This window comes from Eublepharis macularius, chromosome 6 (assembly GCF_028583425.1).
Source record: "Eublepharis macularius isolate TG4126 chromosome 6, MPM_Emac_v1.0, whole genome shotgun sequence".
Taxonomy (NCBI): Eukaryota; Metazoa; Chordata; class Lepidosauria; order Squamata; family Eublepharidae; genus Eublepharis; species Eublepharis macularius.
Genome location: NC_072795.1, coordinates 21,866,898 through 21,885,777, shown reverse-complemented (window position 1 = coordinate 21,885,777; position 18,880 = coordinate 21,866,898). Strand labels below are relative to the sequence as shown.

Here is an 18,880-nt window from a genome sequence, read left to right as displayed (position 1 = left end):
GAGAGGGAGTTCAGCCTTCACCTGGTTTCATTATTTGAAAGTGACTCCCCTGTTCTGCTATTAGTGTTTAAAAAGTCCTTAAAATGCTAACCGCAGGTTGCAGTAGCAAGATGCAAACAGTGAAACTGAATAGAGGTGGGTTAACTCTGCTTCCCATTTGTGCTCATTAGGGATGCCAGACCCATGCCAGGGGTGGGGGATCCCCTGCCCCCACCCCCTGGCCAGTGGGGGAGGAGTGCACCTTCCGTAAGCGCTCCCCTGTGGCGCTGTGTGCTCCTGTGGACTGCAGCTGCCTGGATTGGGCCCGTTTTGGCTTGGATCAGGCCCGGATTGGGGCTGCTGTGGAGTGCAGGAGCACTCCTGCCCTCCACAGTGGCCCAAAATGTGCCCGTGTTGGCCCAGATCGGGCTCTTTTCTGGCCCGTTTTGGTGCGAATCAGGCCCATTTTGAGCCACTGCAGAGCACAGGAGCGCTATTGCGCTCTGCAGTGGCCCAAAATGGGCCCATTTTGGTCTGGATTGGGCCCGTTTTGGACCACTGCGAAGCGCAGGAGTGCTCCCATGCTCCGCAACGGCCCGATCCACACCAAAATGGTCCCGAAATGAGCCCGATCTGGGCCGAAACGGGCATGTTTTGGGCCACTGTGGAGGGAAGGGGTGCTTCCGCACTCCGCAGTGGCCCCAATCTAGGCCCCTGAGGAGCGTGGGCGTGCTCCCAGGGGCCACTTCTCAGAAGTGACGTCATCATGTTTGTGTGAGCGTGCACGCAAAGCAAGCAAGCGCACACCCCACCCACACAGGTAAGTGCCAGGCCCCAATCCCCTGCCAGGAGGTTGAGGAAGCCTGGCAACCCTAGTGCTCATCCCCAAGGCAAACTGAGGCTATATAAGCCTGCAACTTGCTTTTTATGGACCGGGTGTGTGATCTTCATTTGTTCTGTTTGAGCCCACAAAGTTGCTTATTAGCTGTTCTTCAGACTTCATACAGGGGATGGTTGCCGAGCTGTGAGTTACTGGTTGAATTGCACGTAGAGAGGCAGGGTCCAAAGAGATAAAGGGTGAAAACAAGAGGACAGAAAGGACAAAGAGGTGGGGGTCACTGAACTTCCTATATTGACTCAGAATAATGAGCCAATATTCGGCTGCTGGTGTCTGACTTGTGCTGAATTGCACAATTGAGTAAACATAGGCTCATAATAAATACCATTTCATTTTCTTCCTCTTTAGGGGGAAAGGCATGCCCAGTGATGCAGAAAATACATTCATCAGATAACACCTTTAACAGAAAGTCTCTGAACATCATCATCATCATCTGGAGATCAGTTGTTGATTGATTTGCCATTAGGCGTATACATTCAAATGCTTTCTTTTTAAAGTAAATGCATAAATTGTACAGGATTACATTGCAAAGAATTCAGTTGTTGCTGAGAATTACATATACAACTGCTGGGTTTGAGTGCAAAGCAGCTCTGGACATTTGTAGTAGGCCTGGTTGGCTTTTCATATGGCAGCAGCCCCTTGCACCTCCTGTGGTGCTGTTCTGGGGGGTAAAAAGGTTCCATGCATCTAGACCAATAAGCACTAACACAGGAGCAAACTAGACGCTATGGGAATCACATGTTCTACTACCATTTCCACACTTGAAAAGTCTGGTGTGTGTGTGTGTTCCCGTTGTGACACACTCTCGATCAGAATCAGGCCCTTGCAGCATTTTTAAATGGCTGGATTTGCCTCTACAATGGCATTAGCAACCGCGGGTAGGACTAGTAGCTGCCATAATGTCTAGTTTGTCCCTCTGTGGGGTGAATCCTATATAACATCAGTGGAGTTTTTCTCATCAAAGCACATATTCCTCCTTCTCTTTCCTGCTGCAGCCTGCTAGCCTCTCGCAATCCTTTCCTGTCTTTTGTTTTATTTATAGTGCTTTTAATATGTATTTCAGTTTGGGTTTTAGGTTTTTAATGTTTGGTTTTAGGTTTTTAATGTTTTACAGTGTTTTAACTATTAGCCACCTTGGCAGCCCTTATTGGGAAGAAAGGTGGCACAGAAATTTCATAAATATAAATAAATAAATAGTGTCCTAAGGAGGTGATCTCTGGACCTCAAATAACAGTGTGGGGACAAAGAGGAGGGGAGACACAGTGGGAGGTGGGAACTGGCAAACGTTGCCACCCTTTCCCCTGTCTTTCAGTGGAAGACAAGGTTAGGAGCTACCCTGGTACATGTAGCTACATGGTTGGTGCTACTGCTTTGAACATGCATTGGAAAAAGCAGCATATATATTGTAACAGTAGAGAGGTGGGTGGCTGGATTAATGGACAGATTTCCAGTAAGCCCAGCAGAGATTCTATTTTTCACTTTTATTCCAGCTATGCACATTCTGCTAGAAAGCGTGCAAGACAGAACTGCAGCCAATGTGTACTTTTCAAAACAGTTATTTCCCCTTCTCTTTCACCTGTCAGCCACATGTTGCAAGTACACTTTAGCCTAAATATATGGGTCTGACCTTTCAAGATCACAAGCTGCTGGCGTGTAAAAGCAAAGATCAAAGCTCCCAGTGTTTCAAAGTGATAGGGCACCTTCCATGTATTGTTTGACCAAACCAACTCACCTTTCCAGCCAGTTCACACCAGACTGCAGCCTCCAGATGAACACTTCGGGTCTGCACAGGGTCACTGCTAGGCAGCGCTTCCATAAAGGTAAAATGAACACCACCCAACAGCCCCACATAGGGGCTGCCTGTCCATGATTTGCACAGCTGCAACAGCAGTGCTTTTATGGGCATCCCAGATAATGCAATTTGCAGCTACCAGTGCTGCTTTATCACTGGGCAAAATGGACAATTACCCAGTGCCCACCATTGCCAGTGCTGTAGAAATGCCCCTTCTAGCAGTGCCTCCACTCCTCCACACACCACTGTTGCCTGCTCCTTCCCCGATCCCATGTAGATTGTACATGGGGTGGCAAAACACACGGCTGCGGGGAAGAAGCAGGTGGCAAATGCTGTCAGTTACTCCTGTGGCCAGTGAGATGGAGGGTTTAAGATGCCCTTAAAAGGGCATTGGGCCCACCTTGTCAGCATTTTTTTCCAGGCAACTCAACAGTTGCCTGTTTGCTGCCCAGCTAAGAGGCCACAAGCTCAGGACAAGGCCCAGAGCAGCAGCCAATGGCTGCTGATAGAATCAAGGCAATGGGTGTAGCTGACAGGGCTCAGGCCTTGCCTCATAAGTCAAGACCCACAGTGTATCATCTTCTTTCAACTGGCCAGGTCAGGGGTGCCCTGCTTCAAAGAGAAGGCCCGAGTGAGTTGAGGCATGCTTAAATCTGAGGTCAATTGAATTGGCTATAGCAAGCAGCATTTGAAGTGAGCAACAAGATGACAGACCAACAGAAAATTAGCTTCAGGCATGTGTTATGTAGTGGCTAATGAAGGGACCTAAGAAGTTCGTGATTCAAATTTTGCTTCAGACATTGCTAAGTGTCAGGGTGCCAACTTCCAGGTGGGGCCTGGAGATCCCCTGGAATTACAACTGCTCCCCAGACAAGAGATCAGTTCTGCTGTAGAAAATGGCTGTTTGAGAGGTTATACTCTATGGCATTATATCCTACCGAGGCCCCTCCCCTCCCCAAAGTCCTTCCTCCCTTGGCGACACCCCTAAATCTCCTGGAATTTCACAATCCAGAGTTGGCAACTAAGTGATCTTGTCTCACATATGTTATTTTCTTACTCCTTTAGCTCCTACAACGCTCCCAAAGGGGAAAAAAACCCCAAACATTTCCCTCATAAACTCCATCAGAGGGCCAAGCCCCAAGGGTTGGACAATAATCACTGCATGTTAGTAAATCTGTAAAGTAATCCAGTATTATCATTCCCATAAAGGGAATTTTAAATGCGTTTGGATTTACAACCTGGTTTTCCACCATGTTGTTCTCAGTGTGGCTTATAAACGGGTGAGTGCTGAGGCAAACAGATTGGATTGCCCATGGAGTTTGTAGCTCAGCTGAGACATCAACTTCCTGACTTGTGGCTCAAACACAGAGCCTCGCTACAAGTGACATCTTACACGCGAACGGCACTTGATCATTTTCGCAAGTCTTTCTGGGAATTGAAGTCCCTCTCCCCCACCCCTTTTCTTTCTGTTCCTTCCCCTCTCTGTTAGAATGGCTGCCTGAAGAGACGGAGAAAGCCTGCTTTTGCAAATCGCTCCTCCAGTCACAAGCCTGCTCTCAATGATCTTTGGGGATGGGCAGCTGCGACTTTCTCAGCTTTCTCCAGAGCATCTCCCCCCCAGCAAGACGATTAGCAAAGTTGCAGCTGCCCGCCCCCAAAGATCACTGAAAGGACACTAGGACTTCACCGACATGTCAGCTTTCTCCAGAGCATCCCCCACCCCCCAGCAAGATGATTTGCAAACGCTGCTATCGTAGGCTTTCTCCATCTCTTCAGGCAGGCATTCTAACAGAGAGGGGAAGGAACAGAAAGAAAAGGGGTGGGGGAGAGGGACTTCAATTCCCAGAAAGACTTGCGAAAATGATCAAGTGCCATTCGCGTGTAAGATGCCACTTGTAGCGAGGCTCACAACCGCCCTGAGCCTGCTGGCATGGGGAGGGCGGAATATAAATCTAATAAATTAAATTAAATTAAATTAAATTAAATTAAACAACCACTACACTTTTCCCATTGACAGCATTCTCTAGTCTTTCCTTGTCACTCAATGTTTCGATCAGGTCTCATCCCTGGTAAGTTTGCTTCTCAACACTGGATTTTACCTCTGCCCACCTAAATCTAATATTGCGTATGGTATATTTATTGTATATATGTATGTATGTAACACAACAGTCTGCTCCTCCTCCAATATCTGTTTGATTTAGTTTGGTCCTCTTGGCTGGAGCTCTTGTTTCAGTTTCCAGTTGTGTATGTTAGCTGAAGTTGTTGGTTGCTAGAGTTGTCTCCTTATAAATAAACGGATGATGTTTTGAGCCAGCTTGTCTCTGCTGAATGGATCTAAGGATGAGTGCCTGAATGAGTACTCTAACTTGGAAACTCACAGTAAAAAGGAGACATTACATTACTGTCCATCAATTACGTTTTTTCCTGTTGTTGCTCCAAGGAGTTGATGGTAGCATATATGGTTCTCTCCATAATGCACCTACCCAGGGCTTTTTTTCTGGGAAAAGAGGTGGTGGAACTCAGTGGGTTGCCCTCGGAGAAAATGGTCACATGGCTGGTGGCCCCGCCCCCATGATCTCCAGACAGAGGAGAGTTTAGATTGCCCTCCGTGCCGCACCCCTCTGTCTGGAGATCAGGGGGCGGGGCCACCCCCCATGTGACCATTTTCAAAAGGTTCCGGAACTCCGTCCCACCGCATTCCAGCCAAAAAAAAAGCCCTGTACCTACCTACTTCTGCCTACTTCTGTAGCACCCAAAGAAGATTGCTGATCCAATAAGAGGATGAAGCAGGCCAAAAATACTCATTTTTGGTTTGGTCTTGCTAGTTCATTTCCACAATACCAACGGTGTTTTCTGCATGCACACTTGCACTGGATTTTCTGCGTATTCAATTCATGAGGATCAGATCTGCTTTGGGCCTTTGTAATTCCTCACTTGAGGGAGTCGGAACAAAGCAGTGTCTGTTGTTGTTGTTTGCACTAAAAAAGCCCTGTTTCTGCTGCAGGCTTTGTTTCCTCAGTTGATCGGCTGAGAACTCATCAGTTTTGTCATTTGATCCACCGAGGACTGCTATTTTCTTTCCAAAACTTTTGACTAGCATCCATTTTTGTCTTGTGTTAGCAAATACTGAACATTAATCCTAGAGGCCAGAAAGTAATAACACAGAAGAAACAGCATCATTAAAGAGACTCATTTAACCTTTCCCTGCTCAGGACACCTGCTAATGATTTATTATTGACAAACTACTTCCTGCCTCGATTCAACATCAGACTTTTCCTTCAGATATCTGTCAGTCCTAAAAGCTGGCTCATCTCTTCGCATCCTTTGCCTTCAGGCAATTTAGTTTAACGATGAACCACAAAAAAGAAAGCTGTGTTTGTCTGGGTTTATGGTTATATATATAGTATTATAGACATTAACGTCTGATATTACCGAAAAAATGGGAAGGGGTTTTTCTTGTAGCTGGATCTGATAATTAATTGGGCGTGAATCCAAGAACAAGTATGTGTGCGGGTGCAGAGGAAGAAAGCAACACCCTCCCTCCGCAGACAATGAAGTCATCAATGTTGGAGGAGGGGGGATCTTTTGCAACGATCAAAGGTTTTTAAGGCTGTCTGTTAATGGCAAAGCTTTTCTAAAACAAAACAGAGAAGACCCTTTGAAGAAGACAACAGCTGAGTGAAGAAGACAGTTCCAGTGAATGTGATTCTTATAACATACAGCTGGAACCAGAGTGGGAGAGAAAAGCATGGCGCGTTCTTGAACATATCAAAGCTTTGCAGATATCTGTGGATAACTGTGATCCAATTCCATGGAAAGGTGCTTGCAATTAAGGTGACTTCACTCCACTGCAAATAACCTCCAGTCATGGACTTCTTCTGCCAGCTGTTTAAAGATCAAAGGGGAAAACCAACTGAATTACATTTTATCCTCTTGAGATATTAGACGGGGAATGAAACACGGACATTATACAAGGGACTTGAGTGGAACTACGATTTAGCCTTATACCATATTTCATAGCAGAGTTTTTAAAAAGAGAAAAGCCTTGATAAAAAGAACTCTTCATTGCTTGCTGGAACTCAATGGCAGTTCCAGAAGGATTCTTTGGCACCAAGCCCAGCAGATAAATGTTTATCCTGGTATATTGAAACAGAGCTTTAATGTGAAAAACTAAGGGCCTGATCTCCCATTAGAATGTGGGGCACAATATGTCTCTCCATATTCAGAGGTTGCTGACACCATTGACTGTCAGTTGCTAGCACGGCCAGTTTCAGGTTTGGGGGGCTGGGCAGAGAGCACTCAGGGCCCTCCATTCCCACTACTAGCCTTCCCTTCTTGTCCTCCCACCCACATACCTCCACCTGCCTATGCATCCTTCCTTTGCCCACTCACAAGCTCTCCCACCACCTGCAGTTGAAGCTGCCCGTATTGCCTACATGCCCTTTCCTGGATGGTGCTGGGTAGTGGGTGCAGCTAGGAGTTCCACAGTCACCTGGAACAGCTATCAGGAATGCTGATGCTTTATGCATCACCCACATGCCCTTCTCCAACAGCACTAGGCAGCATATACAGCTGGGAGCAGAGGTGACAAAGCACTCAGAGCCAAACTACACAAGACAAATTACACGTGTATGGCATGTTACACGTGTTTCTTCGCTGCTTTCATTGTTCATAAAGGATGTTCATAGGCAGTGGAAGGGTGTGAGTGCGGGCAACAGAGGAGATGTATGAGTAGGGAGTCAGCAACAGTGGGCCCCAACAGAAGCCGCAAGCCCTGGCAATTGCCCCACTTTGTCATGTGCTGATGCCAGCCCTACTGGTGACAAACACGCTCTGATTTGTAGGCTAGATGGAATATTGTGTCTGGCAGGGGCATTCCCGCCGGACTTCAAGGGGCTTGCGCACCCACCTCCCACTCCCACCAAACCTCAGGAGACCCCGCCAGGATCCAGGAGAGGATGGCGAGTCCCTTACGGGCACTCTCCTGGGGCCAGCCAGCCAGGAGCCCGGGACCACTGCCAGAGTCCGCCGCTAGCCCGCCATGCCACCAATCAGCTGTTTTGCAGCGGGGAGCCACAGACCGGCCGCTGCCACAGGGACTGCCGTGGCTGGAGCCCTGGGCTCAGGGACAACCCTGCCAGGCCGAGCCTGGCCCCAGCCAAGAGCGAAGCCAGCAGCGGAGAGGGAGGCAGCAGGGGACACAGCAGCCAAGATGGCGTCCGCAGCAGGGGCTGGGAAGACGCCGAGCGAGGGTGGAGTTTTGGGAACAGAGGCAGGACAAGGTGGGGCTGAGAGGTGGGGACACCCGATCTGAGAGCCAACAGCAGTCAGGGAAGGGACCTGGGGGAGCACAGCTCAACAACAACTCAACACAGGGATAGGGAGGGGGATGGAAGAAGGAGGAGTGAGTTGGGGAAAGAGAGCGAGGATTGGGGAAGGAGAAGGGAATGAAGAGAAGAGAGGATATAAAAGGGAGGCCTCTCAGTGAAGCCGAGGAGGAAGGAGGCTGATGTGGCCTGGCAGGAGGAGAAGCACATACAGCCAGGGAGAGGAGAAGGAGATTGGTGAAATAACCACCTTCCCTGTCCCAATTCTGAGGCAGAGAGAGGCCACCTACCCCAAGGGTGGGCGAAAGGGGAGGGGCAAGTCACGGCGGACCACAGGGGAGAGGCAGCGGACAGCGGGGAGGCCCACAATTGTCTGATCTAGGAAAGCAATTTTGTTATTAATACCTAGTCTATGATTCTTAGATCACTGGAAACTTCTTCAGAGAACTAAACTTTGAGATGTCCCACAAATGTTGGATCGGTAGGGAACTCTAAGCACTGAACCATTTGATTATGAATGAATTTTCTGGACTTTGAACATTCTCAGGCTTTTATATGCTGATGGGGTTATCATGCCATACCCAAGTCCAATTTTGGTGCCCAGGTTTTGAGCCTTGTGGTTTTGACTTCCTGCATCACTTTGAGATGAAAATTTTAAAAGGATTCCTGTAGAACCCTGTTTGAACCCAGAGTTGTATTATCAGCCTGCTAGCACCGTACTCCATCCATTCAAGAAATGTGCTGTGATTCTACATAATAGTTATCCTGAAGTAACTATGTACAATACAGGGGGTTTTCCACGTGTTTTTTTTTCTGTCAATACTGGCCTTATACTGCTTTGATTTATCCCCTGAGTTCTGCATTTATTTATTTTTGCCTTCATTTTTTGCTTTGAGTTTTTTTAGTTTCCTCTCATTTTTCCTGATTCTTTTGAGGCTACTTTTACTCTTATTCAGGAAGCTGATTTTGACTCAATTTTTTCCTCACACATAATGTTTACTTCAGTTTTGTTTGTCCCACCCATTTCCATCCATCTCCAACCCACTTTTTGATGATCGGACAGTCATCATTGTCAAACCACCCCTCCCACCTTCCTTTCCCTCCCTCCTGATCTTGGGTCTCCCAAGTTCTTCCCAGCACCCTTTCCTAGCCTCTGGAAAGGTCAGTTCTGGGGTCACGAGGTCCATGCAAAGGAACAACTGTTTGGGGTAGTGGACAGGATTGGAGTGCAGAGAGACAAAGTGATGAAGTCAACCCCATTCTTCAGCAGAGCTGTGTTAGAAGAAGGAGGAGATGGAGAAACTATTTAACCCCTTTATCTAGCTGTCCTTCCTTAAGCCATATGTCTCACAATCCTGGAAATCTTTTTATAGGGTCGAAGCAAAAATGCTGTATCTTCTATGTAGGTATGGTTGCAGACGTGCCTCTATTAACAAGGCCTGTGTGGAATCTCAATTGGCAAGTGGATTCACATGGTTAGATGCTGTTCTTCTGATGTGTAGGTGAGTCTCCGAGTCATGAAGGTTATCTTCACTGCTTCTGCTCACCTACTGAGAAGTTTTTTAAAAAAATTATGCAAAGCCTTTCACTCTGCTGCGAAAAAACACTTTGCTTAAAGGACTTAGGACCAGGGAACTCAAAAGTCAGTCTCTGCCCATACAGTTCAGACCACCAGTGAAGATTCTCTTCCCAAGTCCTGTTTTCTGTGCCTCCATCTGTAGAAGTAAGGTTGGTGGTGACCAGAGACATGGCTTTCTCTGGCATGGCACCTCACCTTCAGAAAGCCCTCATATCTGAGGCTCACTTGGCCTGTCTTACTTTCTTTGAAGTGCCAGATCAAAGCATTCCTGTTTACCCAGGCTTTTATGGGCTACTTCTAGCCTGAGGGCTATTTAGAAATACCAAGATTCAGTTCCAGTAATACCTTAAAGACCAACTAGATTTCCAGGATATGAGCTTTCGAGAGTCAGAGTTCCCTTTGTTTCCACTCCATGTATCTGATGAAGGGAGCTTCGACTCTCAAAAGCTCATACCCTGGAAATCTAGTTGGTCTTTAAGGTACTACTGGACCTGAATCTTGCTATTCTACTACTGACCAACAGGGCTACCCATGTGAAACCATTTTCTTAGAAATTCCAGTTTAGGTTACTGAGTGATGCTCTATATAGTTTTCATTCTCCTGGGTTGTTTTTTTACGGCTTGTTTTTATACTATTGGTTTTATTATTATATTGTATTGTTTTTATTCATGAGCCTCCTTAAGCAGGTCTTGGGGGAGAAAGCATGTATTCTTTTAATAAATAAATAAAACAAGCAAGCAGACCACAGCTACATTATCCTCAGTAGCAAGAGTCGAGTCCTAGTTGGTCTTTAAGGTACAACTTGTCTTGAATCTTGCTTTTCTACTGCTGACCGACACAGCTACCCACCTGAAACTATTTTCCTCAGGAGAATCTCAGTTTTCTGCAACGCTTTTAAATCACAGTAGGGACTCTATTTTACTATTTTTGCATAATGTCAAGAAGAAGAGCTAATGAAGATGCATGGGAGGCAATAAATGTAATAAATTATTATTGTCAAATGCCTAATTTGGAAGAGTTCTCATGGCAAATATTGTTTGAATGGTTTAGGAAGGCAGAGGGGCGAAGAAAATATTCATTTTTGTAGACTTCACATACATCTAAACGACACTGAAGTGAAACCTCAAATTTCACTTGCAAACATGATATGCTTTCAGGTGCTGAAAGATTCTCATCGTGTGGAGGTTAAATAAACAGACTGTAAACATAAAATACCTGGACATTAAACATCCTGGAGTTGGTAGGTAAATCCTTCTTGGAACTTCTCAACAAAATGTTACTGTGACATTAATTTAAATTACAAGTTCTCTCATTTGAATCCAAATGGGACAGGTCTTTCCAAATTTAATTAGCCTGTAAGGAAGGCAGATAATTACAGCCTTTCAAGAACTTGTTGGCATTAATTCTTCTTTAATTGGCATATATTAGTAGCAAAATATCAGAGAATACTGTGTTACTGACAGGTTTTCCTAGAAATGGCCCTGAGGAAAAAGGAACCACAGAAAAACCTAAAATCTAAAATGTACTCCCAAATTCCACTACATTTTGATCTATCCTAGAGCTGTAGTTCAACCACTAAAGTGGCCAGATTTAAATAAGATGCATTTTAACAAGGATAAGTGCCAGGTTCTACACCTGAGTAACAAAAATGCAAAGCATGTATACTGGATGGGGGATACACTTCTGGGTAACAGTGTCTGTGAACAAGATGTTGGGGGATGGGTGAATGGGAAGCTGAATATGAGCAGTCAGCGTGATGCAGCAGCAAAAAAGGCAAGTGCTATATTGGAGTATATAATAAAGGCATAACATCCAAATCTCAGGATGTCATTGTCCCACTATATACTGCATTGGTCAGGCTCCCCCTGGAATATTGTGTGCAGTTCTGGGGCCCTCACTTCAAAAAGGGTATGGAGAAACTGGAACGGGTGCCGAGGAGATGATCAGGGGCCTGGAGACTATGAGGAAAGACTGAGGGACCTGGGAACGTTCAGTTTGGAGAAGAGGAGGTTGAGGGGAGACATGATTGCTCTCTTTACGTATTTAAAAGGCTGTCACTTAGAGGAGGGAAGGGAGCTGTTCCTGTTGGCAACAGAGGATAAGACTCGCCACATTGGGCTTAAACTACAGGGGGGAAGGTACCAGCTGGACATTAGGAAAAACTTCTTCATGTTAAGAAGAATCCAGCAGTGGAATCGGCTGCCTAGGGATGTGGCGGGTTCCTCTTCATTGGCAGTCTTCAAGGAGTAGCTGGCCAAATACTTGTCGGGGACACTTTAGGCTGTTCCTACACTGGGCAGGACTAAATGGCCTGCAAGACCCCTTCCTACTCCATGACTGATCTGACACTGAATTCTGACTCAAAATTCACTGTCTTAATTTTTTTTAAAAAAAGGAAGGGGGTCCATTCACTTCCCATTTTTGTTTGTAGTCCAAAGAAGGTAGAGATTTATAATTGAAACAGAATTTGGATTGCAGTGTAGCATTGTTGTCTTGAGTTTGTTCATGCTATGTTTTGAATAAGCTATTTTTTAAAAATTGTCTCTCACAAATGATAAGAGTTCCCTTCTTTGAAAAATACTCCATCACAAGCAAACTGAGCTTGACCTTCCTGAGGTGGAAACACAAGAAATTACTGCCTTACCAATATTTGCCTAGCTGCACATGTGGTTGTCATTTGTCCTTGCTTTTTTAGCAAGATATGTTGACTTTGGGGCTCGGCAGCTATAGTGGAGGTCCAGAATTACGGCCCTATCCTTGCCTAGGTTGGAATGGATGGGATAGGAAGCGTCTACCATTCTGATGTGAGAGGCCTCTGGCCTGAATTAATATCAGGAAAGTTGGACTCTCCTTTCTGTAATGGAAAAGTTATCCTAAAACAAGAAAAGGTGTTATGTTCCCAATAAAAAAGATCTTTATTAATGTTGTCAAAATATTTTTGAGGAACTGACATTGGATAGCTGCTAAGAATATGTCACACTAATTTACACTATTTTAAGATTGTACAAAGCTTTTTTTTCTGGTTCAGGTTGGGAATAAACTCAGTAACTGGCCGAACTTCACCACAGGGAGAAACGGGGTCCATACCAGACTGTATAATATAAGGTATCTATGTAAGTGAGTTTTATATTAGAAACTCCAGCACTGAACAAAATGTTCTACACAGCTTTCGAGGGCTTTTGTTATTCAGAAGATTTAGATATTCTCTCAGGGCTATTATTCTGAGATAACAGATTGTCTATGCAAACAAGGAATTTCAGGGAGTTTAAGGGCCAATTGATCATTAAGTCTAAGAAGTGAGTGCTGATTTAGGCTTCTAACAGTGCAATCCTATGGAGAGTTACTCCAGTCTAAGGCCATTGACTTCAGTGGACTTAGACTGGAGTAACTCTCCATAGGATTGCACTGTAAATCCGTTGCTAAGGAGGAGGAGCTTCAGACATTCAAGGTTGAGAAGGAAACAGAATGCATGAGAATTGGAAAAAAAACTTCTTGTCCTGTCTGCTTCGGCCGTAAGTGCTTACACATCTCCCTGAGGTCTTGGATTCAGTATTCTTTCTGTCTGCCTTTTTAAAGTAGTATTTCTGCTGTGTGCATAGCTTAGAATGATTAGAAAAAACATTGATATTAAACAACGCCCCTGCCCAAGTCTGGAAATGGCTTGAAGTCCACCTTAAAAGAGACATAATTGAGTATTATTTTTATTTATGCATCTGAATAGAAATACAAAATGGAAACAATGCTGGCAGCCTGTGCTACCTAACTACACACAATGTATGTGTGTTGCGAAATTTTACTCTGTGCATCTCTCTTTACAGAGTGCTTTGTTTTTGAAGTGGCAAATTAACCGGGCCCCAGCAAGGAAGGATTAATCCACCCTTCCGCCCCACTGCACTGCTGGCTGTGAGTTAGATAAACAGAAATGGCATCAGAAAGCTTTTAAATATTTTAATTATGGAAAATTAATTAAGGAATCTACCCCATGGGCCCTTTGTTTCAGATTCAGGCCAGGTTGCAACTGACCGAGAGATGTCACCGATTGATGTCGGTTTAGCATCCTGTCAGAACGCTTCCTGTGAGTCACTCCTGTGGCACCAGGGCTGGCACCCTTCCTTTCGACATCAATTCTCCTTTGTGGATAAAGAGAAACTTCAAACTTCAGAGCCGCTAATTTGCAGCATTAAATCAGAAAGCCTGTTTCAGACATCCATGAGTAAACAAACACAACTTTGCTGCTTTGTGACGCCAACGGGAAGAACCAATATTATTTTCTAAGCTGAGCTTAGTATAAAAAAACCCTTTAAGCTGGCATGCAACAAAACACTTCCTTGTTCTATCCTCAAATGACATTTACCCACACTTTAATCAGGAACGCATTTTTTTTAGTTCCTAAGAGCCTGTGTTGGGCTAGAATTTGGGTACCTAGGGGCAGATCCCCACCCTGCCTTAAAGATCATTTAGCTGACCTTGGGCCTAGAGTTGTGAAGGCCTGGGGAAAAGTTGTGATGTTATGGGAGCTTGGATTTTTGAGGACTTTATCTTCAATTTTTTTCAACAGAATAATTGGAAATTGGGGGAGGGCATAGAAAAAACCCTCCTATGAAATATTTCTTTTGGTTTCAGTGAAACACTTTTGAAGATGAGGTTTTGCTCCTTTAAAATATGTAGTACAAAGACAATCTAATTTTAAATGTATGGAAATTTCACATTTATGCCTGGACTCTCCCTCAGCCTAACCTACCTCACAGGGTTGCTATAAGGATAAAATGAAGATAAGAGAACCATGTATACTGCTCTGAGCTCTTTAGATGACGGACTGGTTTAAAAAGTACTAGACAGATCAAAACAAAGAAAACATTCCAGGAATTTTGCCACCGTTACTTTAGCCTAACCTCCTTAGGTGCACTTAGAAGAGCTAGGGAAGAGCATTCCTCTTCTTTTTAAGCAAAACCTCACAGGGTGATTGTTGTGGGGATAATAATAACATACTTTGTAAACCGCTCCAGGTGGGCATTAAGTTGTCCTGAAAAGCAGTATATAATTCTAATTTTGTTGTTGTTGTTGTTGTTGTTAAGCAAAACCGCCTCCAAATAATTATACAGGATTCCTCTGTATATACAGTTGACAATCTATTGTAGTTCCACATTACTCTGTTTACCTCCAAGCGCCTTATATGTGTTTCCTAATCAGTCTCCCACATATGCAGCCCTGCTTATTTTCAGCAGTACAATAGAATCACTTCAGACCATTCTTTGGACTAGGAGATACCTTGTTCCCGATGAGAAACAGCAGAATTTATGGCTCTATGAGCCGTGACTCGGTATTTCATAGAATAGTGGGATGGGTTGTATGAAGCCTCCACAACAACCTAGGTATGGGCTTAGTTTTCATGAAAGTGATATGTTTGTACCACTTGTAATAAGCAGTAACAATTTACATGACAATTTACATGAAGGTGAGCCCCACCTGCAGTCTAAAGTATCAGTTGTTTATTTAGATATGCAGAGTTGCCGTCTTGTGTGAACGTGTGCATTTACCCTGTGCATTCGGCTTTCGTCCACATAAACCAAAAAACAGAGTTTCTGGGGTTCTGGTTTGTATGAATAGAAGCTCTGCGCTCACTGAAATTCCACCTGTTGCCCAATTCAGATGAGATGGTGATTGTGTAACTGGCGGGTTGTGTGAATGGAATGTTCACCTAATTTTTGCAGAGGGCTTTTAGTTCGTTGATATCTTGCCTGTCTCCAGAAAGCTTGGTGCATAATATTTGGTGTCTCCAGGTGCTCTCTCACCTAGCTCCTTTTCTGGTTCAGGCCAGCTTTGCTTCCGAGACTGACAGATAAATTCTCCCAGAGCTTTTTTGATCAGCTTTAGAACATTATTTTTGCTGCAGCAAACATTCATTACAGACTAGGAAGTTAACTACCATGGACATGACTTTGTTTTCCTTTCCACCTCGAAACGTTGATGAACCTCTTGCTAATTGGTAGGAAAATCTGATGTGAGCTGTTAGCAAGGCTGTGAGGCTCTTCTGGACTTTCAGCAGACCTGTTCCAAGGGTTCATAGCGTATTAACATTTCCCACACATATTCTCATCACAAACTTGTAAGAAAAGGTTAACATGATTCCCACACAGGGTCCCAGGGCTAACAAGCAAGGCTTTTCTTGCAGTGGTACTCACCACCAATACTGAGTCCTGGCACCTCTTTTGGGGGCTCTCCCAAGTCCTGAGAGAGGAATTGATAGATATGAGCAGGGCTTTTTTTCAGGGGGAACGCAGGGAACGGAGTTCCGGAACCTCTTGAAAATGGTCACATGGCTGGTGGCCCCGCCCCCTGATCTCCAGACAGAGGGGAGTTGAGATGGCCCTTTACGATCTCAACTCCCCTCTGTCTGGAGATCAGGGGGCGGGGCCACCAGCCATGTGACCATTTTCTCTGAGGGCAACCCACTGAGTTCCACCACCTCTTTTCCCAGAAAAAAAGCCCTGGGTATGAGTACAAGCAATTTTTTTAAACAACAGCAACAATAAAAACTGCTGGTAAGTGCCTGCAAAATGCCACCCAGCCAGAGCTTGAACCCAGGTCTAACCCTGGCCATGTAGAAGCAGATACATCATTCCGTACTATCCAAGCGCTGAGCTGACCAGCAGAATTTTTCTGCTTCAGAAACTCTGCTGTAATAACTTTTCACCAATTAATCAGGATTCCTTCTCCTTGATCGCTTAAGGAGCTGCACACCTGCTATTACTCTGCTGGCTTCAGGAAACAGAGTCTGGGAGAACCTTGTTGTGTGCCTTAAGGCTGAAGGAAAAGTTAGGTGATCCTGGTAAGCAAGGAAGCAGTTGGCTGAGCTCCTGATGCTGACAGATTTATCACTCCCACCAGGGATGATAATGGGGTGATTACTACGGGGAAAAGAAGAAAGAAAGAAAGCGTGAGCAGATCCTGAAGGGCAACGTCTGCGTCGGCTTGATGGGCTACTAATTGCAGAGCAGGAAACAGGCTTCTTGTACGTCACAGCCAAGTTAAGTGCTCGAGATCCCTGCTTTCGTGTGTCATCATTTGCTCTTGCAATATGGACAGAGTACAGGTCACTTCCCTTTGGCAAGCCTCTTTCTCTCGCTGCTTTTCACCCATCCCGTTTCAGTGTTTCCTTGTTGAGTTGAGAAAATCAGCTGGGGGAAGGAATTTGAAGAGGAACAGTGGGCAGGATGGGAGAAACTTAAGAACCCCTTTTTTCCTTCTCCCCCTCTAGATACAGCCTATCCCCCTTTTTTTTCGTCCACTCTTTCTCTGGGGGATTTAGGGCAGCAAACACAGATGTCCCTCCTCCACTTATTCTAACAACACCCCTGTAAGGTAGATTAAGCTGAATGAGATGTTGGCACAAGATTTCCCAGAGAATTTCATGGGTCTCCCCAGGCTCGGGTTGCCAGCTCCCAGTTGGGAAATTCCTGGAGATTTGGGGGGGGGGGGGGGTTTGAAGCCTGGAGTATGCAGTGTTTGGGGAGGGAAAGGACCTCAGCACGTTATAATTCCATAGAGTCCACCCTCCAACGCAGCCATTTTCTCCAGGGGAGCTGATCTCTGTGGCCTGGAGATCAGTTGTAATTCCGGGAGATCTCCAGCCACCACCTGGAGGCTGTCAACACTACTCCAGGCTAAGATTTGAACCGCTACCCCATATTGTTTCCTTTTTGCATGGTGCAGCAGAGGAAATCACAGGACGGGGGAAATACCAAGGATCTCATTCTTTCTTTGACATAGGTGGCATAGAAAGAGCATCTTGCTGGAAATTATCCCCACGAAGCCTCAGCAAAAATAATGGCTAACAAATACTGGAAACATCCAGGCCTGGAGAGGGTCAGAAAGGTTTTTTTGGGGGGGGGGGTTTCCCTCTCAGTTGGGAACCAAGCAGAATCTGAGAAATGCATGGAGAAAAACTGCAGAAGGCTGAGAGTTCCCGCCCACTCCCCAGGCTTGGTGGCCCAGGAGCAAGTGCCAAACCCTGATTGCTAAATAAAAGTGAGCTTTGGCAGGCAAACAACCAATTAAAACCAATTCTGGCTTAATTTAGAATTCAGCCGCTATACAGTTCAGCTTCTAGATGGAAGTGGCCGGCCTGCCCCTGGCTGTGAATCTAATAGGTTCTGGTTGAATTTCAAAGCAGCTAAATTGTTTAGATGAGCTTTTAATTTTAGGGCCCTAATGTAATGCGGCTGGCTTCACCTTCGTAAGATCTGGAAGGCTCCCGAAAACACACATCAGTATCTACAGGGGTGGCCAGGTGTCCTGTTTTTCGGAAGACAGTCTGTCCTCTGAAATGTCTGAGTTCTTCTTCTGTCCAATAAAATCTGTTGAAAAGGATTTTGTGAGAAAGAATTGCTGGAGATTGTTTTTTTTGGTGGGGGGGGGAAGAGGGACGTTTGAGTGATAGGCAGTCATTCAAGGCACGCAGCTCTGCCCGCTGCCTCAGAAAGAGCTGGCTGCATGGTGTGAGTTGCATTGCTATTTAAATTATAGTAATTATGTGTCAATTTGCATCTATCACATGCAAATTTTGTCTTTTGGTCCTCTGTTTTGGCCATCCATAGATGGCTACCTTAATGTCTGCAGAGTGAGAGTATAATAGGTATATGCAAGCAGAGCTTCCCTGATAATTATTTCCTTTATTTATACCCCAGCTTTCTCCCCAGTGGAGATCCAATGCAGATGACATTATTATCCTCTCTTCCATTTTATCCTCACAACAACCCTGTGAGGTAGGTTAGACTGAAAATATATAACTGGCCCAAGGTCACAAAGTGAAGGGTAGACTGTATGGCATCACCTCCATGCTGAGTTTTGGCCCCTCCCCAACCTCCTCCTTTCTCAGACATTCAGCTATCACCATTGTGGTCTTTGGAGAATTAGGGGAGATAGAAACTTACTTAAGCTCAAAAAGGGGTATATTTTACTGTATTTTAATGGATTAGTATAGTATATTTACAGGGGAGTATAAGTATGAGTAATAAGGTTATAGGGAGTATATGTGAAATATAGACAATATAGTTAATTGGTATGTAAGGAATAGTATGTTATACATATATATGTAGTTTTGTTTTAGTTAGTATATGTACTTATTATTACTTATATAATTTTTGTATTTTTAACTAAGATAAGTAATATAGATAGTGTAGATAGTTAAGATAAGTAAAGAGATTTGATTAGTATGTATAATATAGGTATATATTATAAATTTTAAGAATTGATATAATATACTTTTTAGATTAAGTTGGGTATGGAAAACTGCGGGGAGTCAC

At 44.7% G+C, this 18,880-nt stretch overlaps 1 protein-coding gene across 2 annotated transcripts in view; it reads left to right on the top strand.

The window, feature by feature from the left end:
- The window catches only part of TMEM212 (transmembrane protein 212), a 77,440-nt gene that overhangs the window by 25,960 nt on the left and 32,600 nt on the right, over positions 1 to 18,880 (top strand). The window contains exon 3 of one of the 2 annotated variants that reach the window (XM_054983476.1): positions 1,226 to 4,157. The exons of the other annotated variant lie outside the window; for it this stretch is intronic. Within the exon in view, the coding sequence (XP_054839451.1) occupies positions 1,226 to 1,246 (21 nt within the window). The 3' untranslated portion in view covers positions 1,247 to 4,157. Of the gene's footprint in view, positions 1 to 1,225; positions 4,158 to 18,880 lie in introns of those variants that run through there. 2 annotated transcript variants of the gene reach the window in all.